We start from the raw sequence: 19,120 nt of genomic DNA, 5'->3' as shown, positions 1-19,120 counted from the left end.
TATAACTTTTGATATTCGCGCTTTAACCTTCTATTGAACTTTAGGTTTCACTGATAAATTCAACACCGCAAATTTCGCTTATTTGAAACAGTTTTCCTAATTTGGGTCCTTTTATATCTTTCTTCCTTGCCAAATGACCGATTCCGTAATAATACGCATATATTTCTTTATTTATGTACAATGAATAAATAAGAGCACGATTTAAGCCGAACATTCACACATACACACACACCTCAAGACTGTTTCACCGAACCCCGAGTCTAGCGAACTTTCTCACTCTAACGTACTTTCATTTGGGCATCATGCTTGGGGTTAACATAGAGGTTTGATCGGCTTACAGACATGCAGGTTTGATCGAGTTCGCACGTATACACACAAGTTAACATAAACGTATCTAGCAAGCAGCTGGTGCCACATATTCTCTCAAAAAAATTAAAGCTTTTGTACACGCCCTTTCATTTGATATCTCATTTTGTAATCCAACGAACCGTGAAAATCGTTTAACTTTTTATTAGGTGGCAACCCTACCTACTACTCTTTGTTTGACAGCGACAGTAGAAACTGATTCCTATGCTCAGTATGTTAGTAGTTAGTGTTTTTCTAGAGGCCAATCCATTTCACTTGACGCCTCATCTTTTGTAATCCAACGAATGGTGCGGATCTTATAGTTTCTTATATAGAAATAAAAAAGGTCACTCCTATCGATACAGAGTATATGTATTAGAGAAAATCTTGTCAAAAGCCGTTCAGTAGTTTTCGAAATTACCACGTACAAAGAATCTCGACTTTCCTTTATACTATGTATAGATTTATTATTTTTTTCCACGACAATTTTTCAATTAAAACGGCCTCAAGCTCAATAAAACTTGTTTAATAACGTATAATAGTTACGTCTACTGATTTATTCTCGTTTTAAGTCTAAATATTTTAATAATTTCTTTGCAGTATTTTGTTTCATCATGAAGAGAGGAAACATTGATTTAAGTAACGAACTGCCCATAAACGTTATTTCGAGTGTAATGAACTGCATATCATCATCGAATAATTTTCGCTGGTCACCTGAAAGTAACGATAATTTATCTACACCATATAGAGGAATCATGAGCAGCAAACAAATAATTAGTCCTGAAATACTTTCTTTGGCTCCTCCGCTGATGGACTTTGAAGATGAACTGATTTGGTTTGATAATGTAGGGAAGCGCAATGATAACATATTTTATGATAACTCCAATTGTATTGATGAATACTCTAAACAACTTGTATCTATGGCTTTCCATCAGCCCTTGACACCGCACGAACAAAAAACTTTGTTGGAAGAGGTCTCGAAGCACAGGAATTTTGTATATCAAATAGGATTAACTCCATCAAAGGTATATCACATCCTTATTTGTATGTATATGTATTTATATTAAGTCTATTCATCCAAACGTGTAAAGCAGAATTACTGGGCTGCCACAATACATGTTTGACTTTGATACCAAAACCAATATAACACCAACTAGTAATAATCCCCGAAAATCGGGGTGCTCGTGGTCTAAAAATCTGGATATTTTTTTATTCTAAAAAACACGTGCATTGCTTTTGGTATTTATCTTTAACTTTGGTATTTTGCCAAGATCATATTTACGGACGCTACAATAATTTTGAATTGGCGACGTTTAAATACAAACGGAAGTGTTGATTCACTGGACTATGGATGTTGCGAATGTGGAATTTTAGACATCCGCGGATACGAATGCCGATGCGGATGTCAAGTATTTTTACAACGCTTTTATCAACTTGCAATGTTGTGTGTCCAGAGACCATTCATTGCTATAAAACTGGTGTTCTGAACTAAAATTTCTGTGCCTAATAATAGCACGGCATGATGAGAGATTTGTAGAGCGTGACTTTCGTTCGTCGAGAGAGGCCTCTGCTTTTCAATTGCCTACCGAGCCCAAAGTATTCTTCGCTTGATCTCCAGGCTGACGTTGTTGGTGGTGTTTATGCGGGATCCTAGGTAGACAAAGTCCTTCACTACTTCAATGTTATATCTGCAAACAATGATTTGTGTCCCGAAACGCGTGGACTTTATATGTTGCCAGGAGGTACTTTGTCTTGCCCTCGTTCACCGCTAGACTAACCTCCTTAGCTTCTTTTTCTAAACTGGAAAATGCTGCGGTTACGTCCCTTTGTCTCAGTCCCACGATATCGATATCATCTGCAAACGCCAGCAGCATCGTTCTTTTGATATATAAATATGGTGCCACTGCGATTCAGATTGGCAGCTTGGCAGCCATACATACAATGGTCAAACAATTATAGCCAAACCACTTTTTGCCAAGTTTTAACGCATTATTTTTGTTGTTATTGAACTTTTGTTATTTTTTTTATAAAAATATAGTTCATTCTTTAACAAAATCCGTGTAAATCAAAGTTTCCAAATTTGTGTAACATTAAAAAAAATCAACAAACTTTCGTACAAATTTCGAACATTTTAAAAATTCTAAAAAATCAATAGACATTTTTAGCCATTTGAAACTTGTACTTTATTCTACTAGAATTCAAAGAGCTATAGAACTGCATTCTTAGAATTTAATTAAAAACTCGAAATTTTAACGAAAATTTGTATTTTTTTTTTTAATTGCATAAATATGTAAGGCAGTGTCACTCAATTGGTACATTTGTACAGATTTGTACATTTTTATACTGGGCTGGTGGTAAAAAAAATGATACTTTTTTTTTGTAGTCAAAAGATTGGTACAATACAGCGATGTTCTATTGAAAAATTTCAACAAATTAATTTTTGTGATTGGGATAAAGAACTATACTTTGGGTGTTTACACAATTGGGATACTATTTGCACCAAATACCCAATCGTGTGACACTGCCTTTAAACTTGTATTTTTACGGATGTTTTTAAAGAATTAACTATAAAAAACCTACCGAAGTTAAATAACGGCAAAACTAAGATTTAAAGCTTGTGAAGATTTGGTGCTGCTATAATTTGTTCGACTACTGTACATAAGTTGACTATGCCCTGTAGGGAAAATCTCTAGTTCCGAACTGGTGCGCTTTACATTTAGACCCAGAACTGGGGCTCTATTCTGTAACTGTGAGTTTTCAAGTGTACACTGAAAATTGTTCGCACTCTTCATTTTGCGATTCAGGAAGAGAATGAGTTGCATCTCTTTTTCGATAGTTCCGAACTAGTCCTAAATTCTTTAGTTCCGAACCGGTTCTAAAATCGACAGACGAAAGAAAAAAGTATCATGATTTCTCAACCTTTACGGTTTTTCCGTGTGCGATTTTAAGTTATTTCGAAAGAAATTTGTTTTCAATTTGAAATTAAATTTGTTTGAATGATTGTAAGAAATATACGTTTACATACCTTTGGCTGTAACTGACTTTGAAGAGGTGCTCGCTGTTATTGGTTAGATTCCAGACGGTCCCAAGATGTTAAAATGTTAACACTAACTTTTGTTTTGTATTACCAAACTATGAAAAAGCATCTGCGAAGTGCAGAATGAAAGTGCATTTGAACGAAAAAGCCGCCAAACACATATATATGTAAAGTAAACCAGCCCCCGCTGCAACCCTTTTTCGATAGTTCCGAACTAGTTCTAAATTCGACATATAAGATCTAGTTCGTACTGCATCCTTTTGTCTATAATTCCGAATCAGTTCTAAATTTGTCACTTTAGATATAGATTACTAATGAAAAAAGTGAAATAAAATAGTTTTTTTAAGAGTACCACCTTTCGCTGATTTTGAACTGGTGGGCATATAGTAACTATCGGACTGGTTCGTTTTTGGCGATAAAGATCTTGTACGGAACTAGAAATTTAATTCACTAGTTGTTTGTTTGTGTGAAGTAATATTCCACAAACAAAATACATGAGGAACAAGTAAGAAAGTCTAAGTTCGGGCGGAGTCGAACATTAATTACCCGGCGCAAGAATTAAATATATGTTTTTTCACCTTTCCGAAACCTACCGCTAGATGGTAAGCCGGGGTGTATCAATTTTGAGTAAATTAGCGTTTTTAAATTTCGAAACATATATTGAAGTGTCAAGCATTTCTGAAATTTACCGATATATGAAAAGCGGCCGTAATTTTAGTCCGATTTCAATAATTTTCAACGTTTTGCTTTTATGTGGCAAGCACAATAACCATACCGAGTTTGGTACAAATTAGTAGAACGGTTACCGAGATACATATATCTGTTCATAAGTGGGCGGTGCCACGCCCAGTTTCCAAAATTTTACCATAAACGTATTTCTTGGTAAAGAATTGTTGCAAGCATCGATTTTGAATAAATTAGCTTTAATATTTACTGATTTATCGGAGATTTTGTATTTCTCTAAATTACCGTTATATGGGATGTCGGCGTGGTTATTGTCCGATTTTCGGCCATTTAGTATGCTGTACCAAGGCCAACAACTGTGCCAAGTTTGGAAGAAATTGGTGCAGCGGTTACCAAGATATACACATGTAACCATAAGTGAACGTGGCTACGCCCATTTTCCAAAAATTTATTTTATTCTTATTTTTCGTCTGAAAATTATTGTAAATATCAATTTTGAGCGAATTATCTTCAGTAGTTACTAAAATACCGCAGTTTTCGTATTTCTGAAAAATACTGTTATATGTTTACAGTCCGATTTCGCCCATTTTCAATACCAACGGAAACCTACACACCAAATTTCGTTGAGATATCTCAATTTTTGCTCGAGTTATCGTCTACACGGACGGACGGACAGACAGATATGGCTTAATCGACTTCTCTATTCATTCTGAGCATTTATGTATACATTTGTTTATATCTATCTCGATTCGTTTTGGCTGTTACAAACAACCATTATGTGAACAAAATTAATATACCCTTGTGCACAAGTGCGCTCGGGTATAAAAATTACCGAACACCAAGTTACTGAGTACAAATTTGTATGCTCAGAATTTAAAATTCAGTACAAATCAGTACAAATTTAAAAAAATCAGGACATTAGCGTACTGATTGAAGAAATGAATAAAATCGGTACGAGAGCTGAAAAATCAGTACTGTACTGATAAAATCAAATATCGGATGTATCCTCCTGACTTTCATGTTCACTTGAAGAACGTGTCATCATGGCAAGATCGTTGTTTAAACACCCCTTACAAGCCAAACGAGATGTGTTAGGTTTTTCTAAAGCTTTTTTTCTTCATTCTCATTCTTTTGGCTGTTTTATAATTTGGAGAACCTGTAGCGTCATCAGCGTTTTCCGATTCTAGTTTTTGTAATTCATTTTTAACACTCTCTTCTGTGACTGGTTTGAAAAATTCGTGCTTATAGAGAGGTTCTAATAGGTGGATATGGTAAATAAATTGTTATTTTCCAGGAATGAAAATTTCGATCCAAATTCTGTTTTCAATCTCGATGATGCCATCGGATCAGAGTCTTTTTAAATTGGTAAAAAGGCACCCCGTTTTTTATAAGCATTTGAAGTATTAGAATCATGGATTATGAAGGTCTCCGAGCTGCTTAGTTCCCGGGCAGCTTCTTGAAAAGGTTCACCTATAATGAATAGCTTGTAATTAGTTTTCTTTTTTGGTGAGCTCAACTTTTCTTAGTTGCAAGCAGTTCCAATTAATTACTCACCGCTGCACAGTGCTTCCCTTCCATATAAAATGTGGGCAAAAATAGAATTATGGACGGATTTAAATGAAAATTCGCTTCTAAGTAAAATTGAGAACGCTAAATTCAAAAATGCAATTGGTTTTTGGATAACTTTCATACTTTCACTGTAAATGCAGTTTGAAGTTGAAAATTTGGGTTCTTGTGGCTTTTACATAGGTATGTACATATAGTTCGTTCTATTTTCAAAACTGAGGTGTCAAATGACAGGGCTTGGCCTGTAGATATGCACTAAAGTTTTTCATTTTATTAAAATTATTTAACAGAATAAATGAATTAGATATTACAATATGGGTATCAATTGAACTAGTTTTGAAAATACTTTACCTCTAAATGACACGTAGAAGGGGTGCCACATGTTTTAGAAATCAAATTCTCTTTAATTAAGGGAATAAGATAACTGAAATATGTATATAAATATGAGTATCAGACAAATGAAAAAATTTTACATATTTAGCAAGTTAGTTTAAAAGTCCAGTAATTTAAAAGGAATGTAATCAGAACAAATCACTAATCGACAATGTATGCATTTGTAATAAAACAACAATTACGATGGCGTAATCCTATGGTTTGACGTAATTATTATTTTAGTTTAACTAAATTCGACTTTACAAACAGGTTGCAACCGTATTCGTAATATTTTTAAGTTAAAACCTTGTTAAACCTCTTTCGTCTGACTCCTTTATGGTGATGCCTATCTATTTCAATTACCTTATTCCTTTAATTCGAAAGGAATTTGATTTTTTAAACAGGTGGCAACTCTCTATATGTAGTTAATACACATTTCGATTAATACCTATCTCTTAATAATTCATTTAACTTATAAAAAAATTGTAATCTAATTTTTTAACAAACTAATTTTTTAACAGGTGGAAACTCTTAAAAAAAATATACTTTTTATTGTCCACAGGTCAAGCTTTTTAATCTGATACTTCATTTTTGAAAATGGAACGAATTGTGCAGATCTCAAGGCACTGACAAAAAAAAAAAAATTATTTTATGCATTAGCGAAAAACGCATTACTTCTGAAAGTGCAAAAAATGAGTAGTTTTTTATTTCTTCTTATGAAAATTAAAAGCCCTTACTATTTAATAAAATAATAAAAAATGACGTATTTTTACATATATTTTTTATTCATTCCATTAAAATTTAGCATTTTTTGAAATTTTGTATAAAAAAATTGTTTTTTTTTGGAACACCGCAGGGACACCCTGTGTTTAATTTTATTCCAAAAATTTTAATTGCTGTAATTCTCTCCTATCTATATTTAAACAAGAAACGTCAAACCAACATTTTATTTCAAAGAATATATTTGTGACATTTTTTTCTGTGAAGAGCATGGCTATGGTCTTATTAAAATTCTTAGTTTAAAATTTGTCGACTTTAGTGGTTTCCAGGCGGCATATAATTATTTTTTTAGGGAAATGTCTGTTTAATTCTTTTTAGTGGATAAATTGTCTTTACAAAAATACCAAATAAGTTCACATTGCAGATAACGAATTTTTCGATTTTTGCCCACTTAGGCGGCACTGTGCGCTGTAGGCAACCTATCAAATCCGTTTTGTTGTTCCATTCCAAATTATCAACATATGCATATTGATTCCTATTTCATTTGTGAACTTGACTGCCAACTATTCCACATTATATTTTATCTTTATTTCCCTGCGTGCTAATTTGGACAATTATCACAAAAACAAAATAAATGTTGTTGTTTTCGAGCTGAAGACGGCGCACAGAGGATTGCTTGCATAGTAAAACCGGTCAAAATTAATTGGTGCGTTTTTCTGCTAAGTAATAAAAGAAAACACGGAACCTAATCATAATAAGCCGTTTTATGAGAAAATAAATAATTACATACACGTTTCTAAGAAAAAGTAGAAAAACACTAGCGATGCATTCAGCTTTACAACCGATCTTTGACATATAATATTTGATAGTTACGTAATTCTTACCTAATTAAAGGTCAGACCTACAGCTTTTTAATTATTTGAGCATCTATTCTCTTAATAACTAAACGTTGAACATTTCTGCTGGAAATCCCCATTGAAGGATCTTACTCTATGACCTTAAGTGCAAAAGAAGCGGGAACGTATAAAATAATACCAGATTGGTGCTTACATATATGTTAGTATTTGGCAGAGCTTTTCCTCCGATTTGTGGCCTGCGTTGAAGTTGTCACACAAAGGGAAGGGACACACAGTTTTACGCCGGCTCCGAACAGCGATTGTATTTTCATATCAGATATATTTACTACACTCTGAGGTTTATCATTGCCTGACGAGGGACGCCCTATGAAAAAAATACTGCCCGACGAGTAAGCAAAATTACTGTTTTTTTTTTAAAAAAAGCTAGTCGATTATGTTTACTCACCACTTGCGTAAAACTAACTGTAAATATAAAGTAAGTATACACATTCATAGGGTATTTTGTCGTTATAAATATCGCGTATCTACTTTTTGCAACTTCTACGTATTCTTAAAAATATGTTCGTCAAAGTGTGAGCTTGCGGAGAAAATTTTGTGCAAAAAGCAAGAAAAAGTATGTGTGGACGAGGAAACATACGTCGAAGCAGCCTTTAAGCGGGGCGCTGAGCTTTATAATGCAACGAAGACAAATGGAGTCCAAGATGCCTTCAAGCTAAAAATGTTGGACAAGCTCCTTGTTTTTTGTTATTTTTTGGCCTAATATATACTTGGTGTGGCAAGCCATCTGCCAGTGTGGCAAGAAGAGCAAAAAATTTATTATCACGTAATTTATATAAAGCAGTGCCGTCATTCATAAAGCAACATAAAGGCTCAGTTCGGTTCTGCACTGATTTAGCATTGAGCCATTACACCCCTCTTGCCATGAACTGGTGTCAGATACGGGGTAGATATTGTTCAAAAGGATCACAACCCATCAAACTCTTCACAATGACGACCCGTTGGAAATTATTGAAAGAAAATAGTTAAAAACGAAAGAAGACATCTAAAATTAGCAGCATTTCGAAATTAATTGGCACAGAGGAGCAGATACCGTCACAAAAACGGGTGCCCATAACTTAATGAGAGGGCTCAAATGTAAATGGCTTTATTTTGGTTGTAATGAAGATAATTGAAAAAGTTTTTTTGTTTAATATAGTAAGCTTAATAAAGAAGATGATAAACCAGAAACCTTTTTCTTAGATTGTGTAATATGTTGTTATAATGATTTTCGGCTGACCAAAATTTTTCGTGTCCAATCTTTATGTATAACATCGAAAGCCAATCACGAAAATGTGGTTTAAAATTAAAATGCATACTCTTTTCTTTCATGTCTAAAGTTTTTTTTTTTTAAGATTGGTCCACAAAAAACGAATGAAGAAAGATATGAGTGCACGCATTTAAAGAAAAAAAATTATATTATTAAAACGACTATCTTCTTTTTGAGAAATAATAGTATGTTTAGAGACATTTTCATCGAAGTTAATACATCTGACTTTGGACCAGTTGTATTACACAAATACTCCTATGTGCGGCGCCGGCAAAAAATATGGCTACAATTTGTCATTTTGTTTGCCAGATACATATGAGCCATTCTTTTTTAAGTCGGGCGGATTTCGTAAAAAAATTATTTCATGTCTCCGATTCGCTTCAAATTGTTTTTGTGGGTTCTATACATGAAATCAGCTAACACGTGTTCGAGGAATTTTTTCTTCGGAGATATGATCTGTCAAAGTTTGCATTTTTTCGTGATTCTGACTAATCATTTAGTTCTTCAAATCGTTATATCTCGGGTTCTGCCCATCGTAGAGACTTCATATTAACATCGTATTAAAGCTAAAGAAACTGGCTTAATATTTCCATATATAAGATGGTCAAGATTGTCCTAAAGCTAACTTAGCTATTAACAGCTGAACTTTTTGAAGTTGATTTGCACAGTGAAGACCAGTAAATTAGGGATTTAAAATTATACCAACGTAGTCCTTCTTTAATTCTCTATAAAAAACGTGGTTCAAAAAATGGCGGTTTTTCAAGAAGTATTTTTAAATTATTTTACAACGCTTTTATCAACTTGCAATGTTGTGCGTCCAGAAACTTTCAATGTTGTGGATCCAGAAACTTTCAATGTTGTGTGTCCGACACCAAAGCAAAGCTTTGAAAAGTTCCTATAAAAAAGCATAGTGCATAGGGCGACAGCTGTAGTGAATAGGGCGAGGTAGATGACATCTAGATGTCGCCCTATGTACTACGTTTGCTACAGCGGAAATAGACGACACGCCATTTCTTTAAATAAAATTAATTGGTGCTCGTTTGTATGTACATACATATGTAAATGCATGTGTGTGCACCTTTCTATTAATATCGTTGAATTATTTTAATATCTATTGCAAAATTTTATTCAGACAGGACTAAAAAGTAGAAAATAAATAATATAAAAAAACTTTTTAATATACAACGCTTTTATAAATGGACTAAAAAGTAGAAAATAATATTTCTCAGTCCCATAGAATTTGTTTTGATAACTTTTGATTTTGAAATTTTAGCAAGTCATTATAAACAATCTATGAAATTGAAAATAAAAAGCGTGGGGCGCATGTAATACACTTGAATTGATATGAAAAGTAATATATGTATGTATGTATGTGGGTATATGAATAACGACCGCTTAAAATCGATTTCAAAGTTCTACTTTCGCTGTAGAAATTTTAGGTCTACGTTATGTAGTTTGACTATTGTCAATTAAATCGAATGCTTTGTATAGCATGCGCTCCACGTTTTTCATTTTCAATTTCATAGATTGTTTATAATGACTTTTGCTCAAATTTCAAAATCAAAAGTTATCAAAACAAATTCTATGGGACTGAGAAATATTATTTTCTACTTTTTAGTCCATTTATAAAAGCGTTGTATATTAAAAAGTTTTTTTATATTATTTATTTTTTTCTTTATGACGAGATAGTTTATTTTGTGAGAATCAACAATTTTTTGTAATTTTTTTTTTTTTAACGTATGTTAAGATATATTTAGTAAGGTGTTAAACATCGGGTTTTTGCAAAAAGTAAATTTTTATTGTGGATTCCGATGGAATACCTACCCAGATATTATATTTGTATGGCAAGATTTTTCTTTGAGGCGACGAGTCCCTAGGAATTGGCGTGGCAATTGCAGGACTAAAATTAGCAAACCGCAGTCAATAGAGTTGCAACGGCTGCAATTCTGTAGGGGATTAAAAGGAGATACAATTTAATTCAATTAAAACTCAGTTATAAAAGGATTTCAAGATTTAGTTGTGACGGTCGCCGATCGATTGCCATGCGATCGTATGCTAAGCACCTATATATGTGTATATAAATACATGCATACATAATCAACTTAATACGTACATATATACAAAGGGTGAATTTAGCTACTTATGGTTACAATGAGATAATCAACTTAATACGTATATACAAAGGATAGATTCAACTACTTATGGTTACAATGAGATGAGGTTGCCACTCTGCTCATCGTGATCATGCCGGCCCCCTTGCACCGGTGCAAAACGATCTATGTGCTGCTGTAAATCACGTAAGGAGGTGGCTGCTGCTTCCACCAGGCGGTCTAGGTGTCGATGGGGTTTACTGCTTCGGCCACGGCGCCCCATCTCTACTTTATGTTTGTGGCTGCCTTTTCTTCGGTTGCTGTTTATTGAAAGACGGCGAACCACTGATCCAGGTGTTGTTCGTCGTCGATGGCATAAGCAGACGCGAGTATGGACGCACTGTCGTACTTGGGTGCGTGGTGGTACGATGGTTACAGTGCTGGAAGTTTGATTTAGAGATTGATCTAGTCTTCTATGCAAAAGAGTATGGTGTGGGAGCTCGCACACTCGGCAAGTGTTTCTTCACGGACGTACCCTGGTGGTGTGAGATCGGGCCAGACAGTTGCCGCAATATTTATGTCTGCTGACGGCTTCTATCCGCTCCTCTACAGTCATTCGCCGAAACCACGAGCACGCCTGTAATGGACGTAAGTGACAGCAGAGCTGGCATTGGTAAATGCCCGCCATTCTGAAATAAAAAACAGTATTAGATGGTGGACATACTTGAGATTGGCTTAGAAAAATGTAAAGAAATGGTAGTTTAGAGTGTTATTGGGGGGAAGTACACAGAGTTTTACGATGGATCAGGTGAAAATGCCATTTTAAGTTTTAACTGTAATGCGATCAAAGCATACAATTTTGCAACCCTACAAATCACTAGTAATCTCCTTACATGAATTCACCATAAGGTTATCTATTACTATTAAGAATTTACGATAAAAAAAATGCGACCCTGTCGTATGTATGATAGCAGCCTAAGGTCAAGATTGAAATTATGAAATAAATTAGCGTCATTCATTCGCGCACTTTAAAAACGAAAGGACCAAGTTTTCATTTATATAATTTTCAGCATTTTGTTGGCTACAGGCCCAGCGCCAACCAGGGGCACGAGCAGCAACTCCTCTCAGAGAGGGCACCAGGGCTCCGCGCGAGGTAAAAGTGAAGGTACCTACACCGAGCAACTAACGAAGTGGAATTTATCCACTTCGACATGGCGACCGTGACCCATGCGGTCAAAATGGTGGCCCTACGTCGGAAGAAAAAAGGTCAAAAATATATTATACATAATAATAATAAAAATACAAAAAAAAAAATACAAATAAAGACAAAAAACATAACATTTTTCTCAAAGACTTGAAAGTTTACCACGCGTACACACATATCTACATATGCGCATACATAAATACATGTGTGATGAAAAACTTAGAAGAAAATGAAAATGAATTCTACGCATTGTAACAAAACTTATTATAAAATACGGTGGTGGCGGTAAAAAAAACCTAACAATCCAAAAAAAAAATTAAAAAGCAACCAAAAAATACGGTAGTACCAAATTTTTCAAAAAAATACAAACTTGAAAGCAAAAGGTGCGGTGACAGTGCAACAAAATTTTTAAAAACTTTACTTGTTTTCAACACACAACAACATAAAGTGGAAAATGCGGTGGCCGGTATGAAAACATTTTACAAATAATTTAGCGATGGTTTGTGGTGGAAAAAAAACTTTGTAAGAAAAATCTAACATTTTCATAAAAGTGCAAAATGAGCAATAAAGCTAACATTTGTTGAAGGTGCTGTACCACAAAGCCACCACTGCACCGTAACATACGCTATATAACGGCGTCCACTGCACCGTAACAAACGAGTTAGATATAACTGTACGTAAAACCACGCCACTTTGACACTGAACGGTAACAACGAGTAGCGGTATGCAGAACAACGCCAATGATAGGTATCGCTAAGCCGTGGCGCGGTACAGCAGCAACAACAACAACTTTAACTGCAGCGAAGTCAACAGCAAGAGCGAGCAGGAAAGTACAGCATAGCGGTTTGCAGTATGTATGGTGCACAGTGTGCCAAATTTCGACAAATTTTTTCATTTCAATTTTAAAACTTTTCATTTGTATACAGTTTTTACATTTTTTTCGATTAGGCAGGAGTCAGATTTTGGAATTTTCATAAATTTTTCTTTTTTCAAATATTTCAAACAAATTTAATACGAATTTTCGCCTGTGCCATTGCCGTGCTTCAATACTCCAACTTTATAATTGCGTTTGAAATATGGTAAAATATTTTAACGATTATAATTATCAATAAACATTTTCCTCATTTTTCTAAGCCATGTTAGCTCAACTTCAAATTTTACAATTTTCATTCAAAGAATTTTTTATAACCATTAGATCTTTTGATTTGCATGTGTGCCAGATGTCAAATGTCGAACTTGTATTCAAAGATTTACAAGCAAAATTTTCAAAAGTTACCAAGCGTGTTCTTCAAAAAGTTGACGAATATACAAATCTTTAATCGAAACTTACAATGATATTTTAATTCAAGTAAAAAAATTGGAACAAGGAAGCAAGCCAGCTTCTATAATTAAAAGTTTAGAGTAGAGTAGAGAGAAACTACTTCAGTGTTTTAAAAAATTGGGTGTAAAGTTAAAGTACCCGAAGATTTTTCAGTTCTTTTACAAGAAGATATTTTAAATTCAGAAGTAGATTCCGACGACGACTTTGGTGACGTTTGTTCAGCTGGCACACCAGAAGTTTCCACCGTTAAAAAAAGTGGTTCTTTGCCTTCATTTAAAGACTTTTTACAAATTGAAGAAACGCCTTGCGTAACGATTAGTTCACCGAATATAAATTTTACTGAATATACAAACGAGATAAAAATGGCAACACGTGAGCAAAAGAGATTTATTAGCCTGTGTGCGTCTATAACCCGAGAAAACTATAGTGGTAACCCCTATCGCTCGACTCATTCATTGACAAAATAACTTTAATTGAAGAATTATCGGATGAAAATTTAACTCCAACATTTATAGCATTTTTAAAGTTAAAACTCGAAGGCAAAGCGGGTGAGGTTTTACCCAGTCAAATAATTTCAGTTGATCAAATAAAAGATGCGCTACGCAGCAGAATCAAACCAGATAATTCCAAAGTTGTCTCCGGCAAAATCGCGTCATTACATATCACTAATAACAACTATTCCGATTTTCGAAGCGAGTAGAGGAATTATCTAATGCATTAGAGCGATCTCTAGTTATTGAGGGTATGACTCAAGCGAAAGCGGTAGAGCAGACAGTAAACGTTTGCAGGCTGAACAGTCGTTCAGAGCTAGTGAAATCTATTTTGGCATCAACAACTCTTACCGATTCTAAGGATGTAGTCGCGAAAATGATTGTAGAACACAATAATGAAGTCAAAGAGCGGCAGGTGGTATCTTTTAGGTCACGGGCAAGTAGACCAAATAGTTTTCAAGGAGGATTTAGACAGCACAACAACTACGGCTATCACAATAAGAGTTTCAGATTTAATAACGGCAATACAAATAGGCACAAGAATGGCAATAACACAAGGCACAATAATCAAAATAATTGCAACTAGTAATAATCCCCGAAAATCGGTGTGCTCCGTGGTCTAAAAAATCTGCATATTTCTTTATTCTAAAACCCGCATGCATTGCTTTTGGTTGTTCACTTTAACTTGGTATTTGGAAAGATCGTACTCTACTCAATACGCCATGCGTTGAGCAATCCTCTTGCTAGGGTCTGACCTTGATACTTATATATCGATGGCTGAGTGGAAGATCGACCTATATCGGCAGCCGGTTCGAAAACGCTCTATCTCAGAAAACTTTCCAAGAACGCCCAATTCAGAATTTTATTGAAAAACAACCTATTTCAGAATTTTATTGAAAAACACTCTATCTCAGAAAATTTGTTGAAGAACGCCCTATATGGGATAGTATAATTCGAACCACATGTTTAAAGTCCATTAACTAACCCTTTATCTATTCTATATATATATAAAATAATAGCCGGTTTCGTTGTTCGGAGTTAACTCAAAAACTACTGCATAAATTTCAGTGAAATTATCAGAAATCATACCTTGCATATATGGTCCTATTATAGGCTACCAGAAAACTCGCTAGGTGGTGCTGGGGTCGAGCTATTTAAAAAATTCGTATTTATGAACCGATGAGACCCGCTAGGTGGCGCTGGAGTCGAGTTATTTATAAAAATCGTATTTATGAACCGATTTCTTTCAAATTCAAAATGTAAGTTACCAGCGTGATGGAAAATACGTTTGTCAAAAATAGACCCGCTAGGTGGCGCGGGAGTCGACTTATTTATAAAAGTCGTATTTATAAACCGATGTCATTCAAATTCAAGCTACCTGCATGATGAAAAAGGCATTTGCGAAAAACGGACCCGATAAAAGCCCTATTTATGAACGGATTTTGTTAATGCAAATTTGAAACGTTAATTACTTTCATGGTGATATTTTTTTCATTCGAAACATACAGTGGTGGAAGAAATAATAGAAACTTTTTACTTTGGCCAGTTTTGGCTATATTACTTTGTTTATTCGACGTTTAATATTTTTGTATAAAAGTCTAGCGCGATATATAACACACACCATATAAATCCACATTTCAAAGTTTGTACAAAAATTTAACAAATTCTCTCAAAATCCCCCAAAAATTTCAAACTTTTCAATAAGATTTTTTTGAAAAAATTTGGGTATGCAGTTTTATAGCCCATAAATAAATTTTAGTAGGTAAAACTGCAAACCGCAAGACGCTAGAAAATCGCGTTGATTTTTAATAATATATTTGGCTGGCGGTGTTGTGGATTTTCTTCCATATAAAGTATGCTCGACCATGCTTTTTATATGGAAGGAAAAAATAATAATTAAAAATCAACGCGATTTTCTAGCGTCTTGCGGTTTGCAGTTTGACCTACTAAAATTTAATGGGCTATAAAACTGCATACCCAAAATTTTTCAAAAAAATCTGATTGAAAAGTTTGAAATTTTTGGGGGATTTTGATAAAATTTGTTGAATTTTTATAATTTTTGTACAAACTTTGAAATGTGGATTTATATGGTATGTGTTATATATTGCGCTAGACTTTTATACAAAAACATTAAACATCGAATAAACAAAGTAATATAGCCAAAACTGGTCAAAGTAAAAAGTTTCTATTATTTCTTCCACCACTGTATATGTACATACATATATAAAATGATAGCCGTTTTCGTTGTTTGGACTAAACTCAAAAACCAGTCAAATTGTCGGAGGTTATACCTTGCATATAAGGTCCTATTATAGCCTACTAGACAACACGCTGGTGGCGCTGGAGTAGAGTTATTTATAAAAGTCGTATTTATTAACCGATTTCGTTCAAATTCGCAGTGAGCTACCTGTATGCTGAAAAATTCGTTTCCTTAATATGAGCCCGCTATATTGTATAAAATCTGATTGAAATTCATAATGCGTATTCATCGAAAGGGATTATTATTCCATATGGTATAACAGCGCTACTATTCTTGGCCTATGTGTGAGGAGGATTCTACTCTTTATTCGTTTCAATTTAAACTAAAAATGTTTAGTTTACAGACTGCTTTTGCTTTTAAACACTATTTTTGAATTGGCCAACACAAAATATCTTATTAGGCGCCGCGAAGCAAGTGGGCATTGGCTAGTATGGACATATTTGTATTGCGGCATCCAACAATTACATTGTGATTCTTTAACTATTAGGCGAGACCATTAACTAACCCTTCATATGTACATATTTTGGTAGTGGATTAGGATCACAACCAGTGTTGCCGTTTTAGACCTTTGGTGGCTAGATTTAGCTGCCACATAGTTTTTTGGCCACATAAATTTAAAATTACCCCTAGCCCTATTTTTAGCCCTTTGGAGAATTTATTCATACTTGGCATATATGCTTAATTTGATCTAATTTTTTTCATTTATGGAACAGGTGAAGTTTTAAACTAAGAAAGACTGATATATATACATATATATATGTATTGTATGTTCCTTACTTTTTTATACATACATACTGTAAAAGTGTTAGGGCTGTTAACTTATCTATTACCGACTTAACTATAGTTTAAAATAGATAAGTTTACGGCCCTTAATATGCTTAATTTGTTAAATGGTCGAGTCGATTGACCGTGTATGTTCTTGTGGTGTGATTGACCAGCTGCTTGTGCGACTTCAAAAACTATTTGAAAGTTATATGATTGTGCCAGCATGCTGGTGTCATGAGTGGGGAAATTAGCTCAATTTTCTAATTAAAAAGTATTTCGGCGGAAATTTCTTGCACTATATGAGTCAAAGCCGTGTTTGTCGAAGATTAAGTTCGCGATATTGCAGTTGTGACAGTTGTGAATTAAAAAAAAAACAATGTTTAACAAAATGGTAGACAAATTATGAAATTTCGGCTGTAATCATTTTGATCTTTCCTCGACCTGATTTTTATACAATGTTTCCTCGATTCGTAATTCGCTCTGTAAGTAGTTTGCTAAGTAATTCGCGAATTACCCTGTTTTCACGATACATATTAGTAATTCGTTGGCAGCTCTAGTTATAGTTCTTGTTCTTCGCTATTTATTATTATTTTTGTGTACTGCAAAAATCGAAGATGGAGCTAAAATTTAAGTTATCAACAATTTTAATTTATATAGAGAATATTTTATTAATATTATTCTATAACTAGAAAAAGTGTCAGCAAATGGGACCAGACCGGTGAAAACTTCGATATATTTCCGTAAATATTAGAGAAGGCACCGATTCGTTCGTAATTCGCATGATAATTCGATCTGAATCACCTACCAATGAGGTAATCCGCTCTCAAAATTTTGTATGGCGAATTACGTAATTCGGATGGTAATTGGCAAGGCGAATGACGAATGGGAGAGCGAATTATGAATGAGAGAGCGAATTACGAATCGTAGAAACGCCAGAAAAAAGAAATAAATATTGTACCGGCATCAATTGATAGAGCCAGCAAGCTGGTGTCGTATATTTCCCCTTTTATACAAAAGGGTTTTTGGTTGGATAAAATAATGGTTTTTTTCCCATTATTGTTTTTCTATACCAATACTTATTGAAAATGTTTGCGTGTATACTTACATATAGATATGTAAGTAAAAAATTTTAGCTACCATTTTTACCCACAACGACTTTTTTAGCTCTTTTTTAGCCCTTTTTTTAAAGGAATTTGGCTACCACTAAAAATTATTCGAGGCAACACTGATCACAACTGCTCTAACTTTTAGTGTCAAGTCATGAGGTGCAACTCCCCTACTTCTACTTGCTCCTGTGGATATTCAGAAACGACAGTAGATATCGACGCCATATCTACTCCGGACAACATATTAACCATTTCTTTATTAACTATCGTCCAGGTTTTATTTTGTAGACGAAATGGATCGATCCTTCACGTGGTTTTGATTAATTACACCGGGCTATCTTAAACTGAAATAACAAGATTCTCTGAAACGCATATTTATCTAGAGTTTAAAATACTTTACCGTTCCCCCAGTTCGCCCGCCAGGATTTTTTTAAGTTTTCCAGCATTTTAAAACTATACAAAATTGAAAATAAAGAAATGAAATTGTTAAAAATTGGTGAAAATGCTCAATCTAAAATTTTAAAAAATCTTTCCGTGCAAATATGTACATCGAATGATCCTTAAATCTGAAATGTTTGTGCAAAGTTTCAGATCCAGAACCTTAATTCGAAAGTAAATTGTCTCTCTACGATTATATATAGATTTATAATACAAATAGAAACATATTTGCCTCAGAAAAAAACATCAAAATAAACCATGTAAGATTTATATGGGTATCTGTACAGAGGCCAAAGCAACATTTTTGTTTTGCAGATCTTCCGCTGTATCACATTCGCACGAACATAGAAATGCTTCGCTCGATATGAAAACAAAACGGACGAAAACGAATAAATGGAACATAACAATAAATAAAATTTATAGTTTAAAAAACTAAAACCTCGCTATTATAATTTGCATTCGTACTGTCATGAGGTATGATAATAGAAATCGCTGCATCTTTTAGGCGCATCCATATTACATAGTTACATCCTGAGCTAATAAAAGGGAGGTAATAAT

General features: G+C 34.1%; 1 protein-coding gene across 2 annotated transcripts in view; it reads left to right on the top strand.

The window, feature by feature from the left end:
• Window positions 1-945: 945 nt before the first annotated feature.
• LOC118742240 (CCR4-NOT transcription complex subunit 11) overlaps window positions 946-19,120 on the top strand; it is a gene marked incomplete at its 5' end in the record, with an annotated part of 74,757 nt that continues 56,582 nt past the window's right edge. For both annotated transcript variants that reach the window (XM_036474159.1, XM_036474161.1), the window contains 1 exon segment: window positions 946-1,370. In XM_036474159.1, the coding sequence (XP_036330052.1) occupies window positions 946-1,370 (425 nt within the window).

This window comes from Rhagoletis pomonella, unplaced genomic scaffold (genome assembly GCF_013731165.1).
Source record: "Rhagoletis pomonella isolate Grant_MI unplaced genomic scaffold, Rhpom_1.0 Rhpom_scaffold_00007, whole genome shotgun sequence".
In the NCBI taxonomy this organism is placed as follows: domain Eukaryota; kingdom Metazoa; phylum Arthropoda; class Insecta; order Diptera; family Tephritidae; genus Rhagoletis; species Rhagoletis pomonella.
The sequence above is the reverse complement of the archived record's forward strand: the minus strand, read 5'-3'. Positions and strand labels throughout refer to the sequence as shown.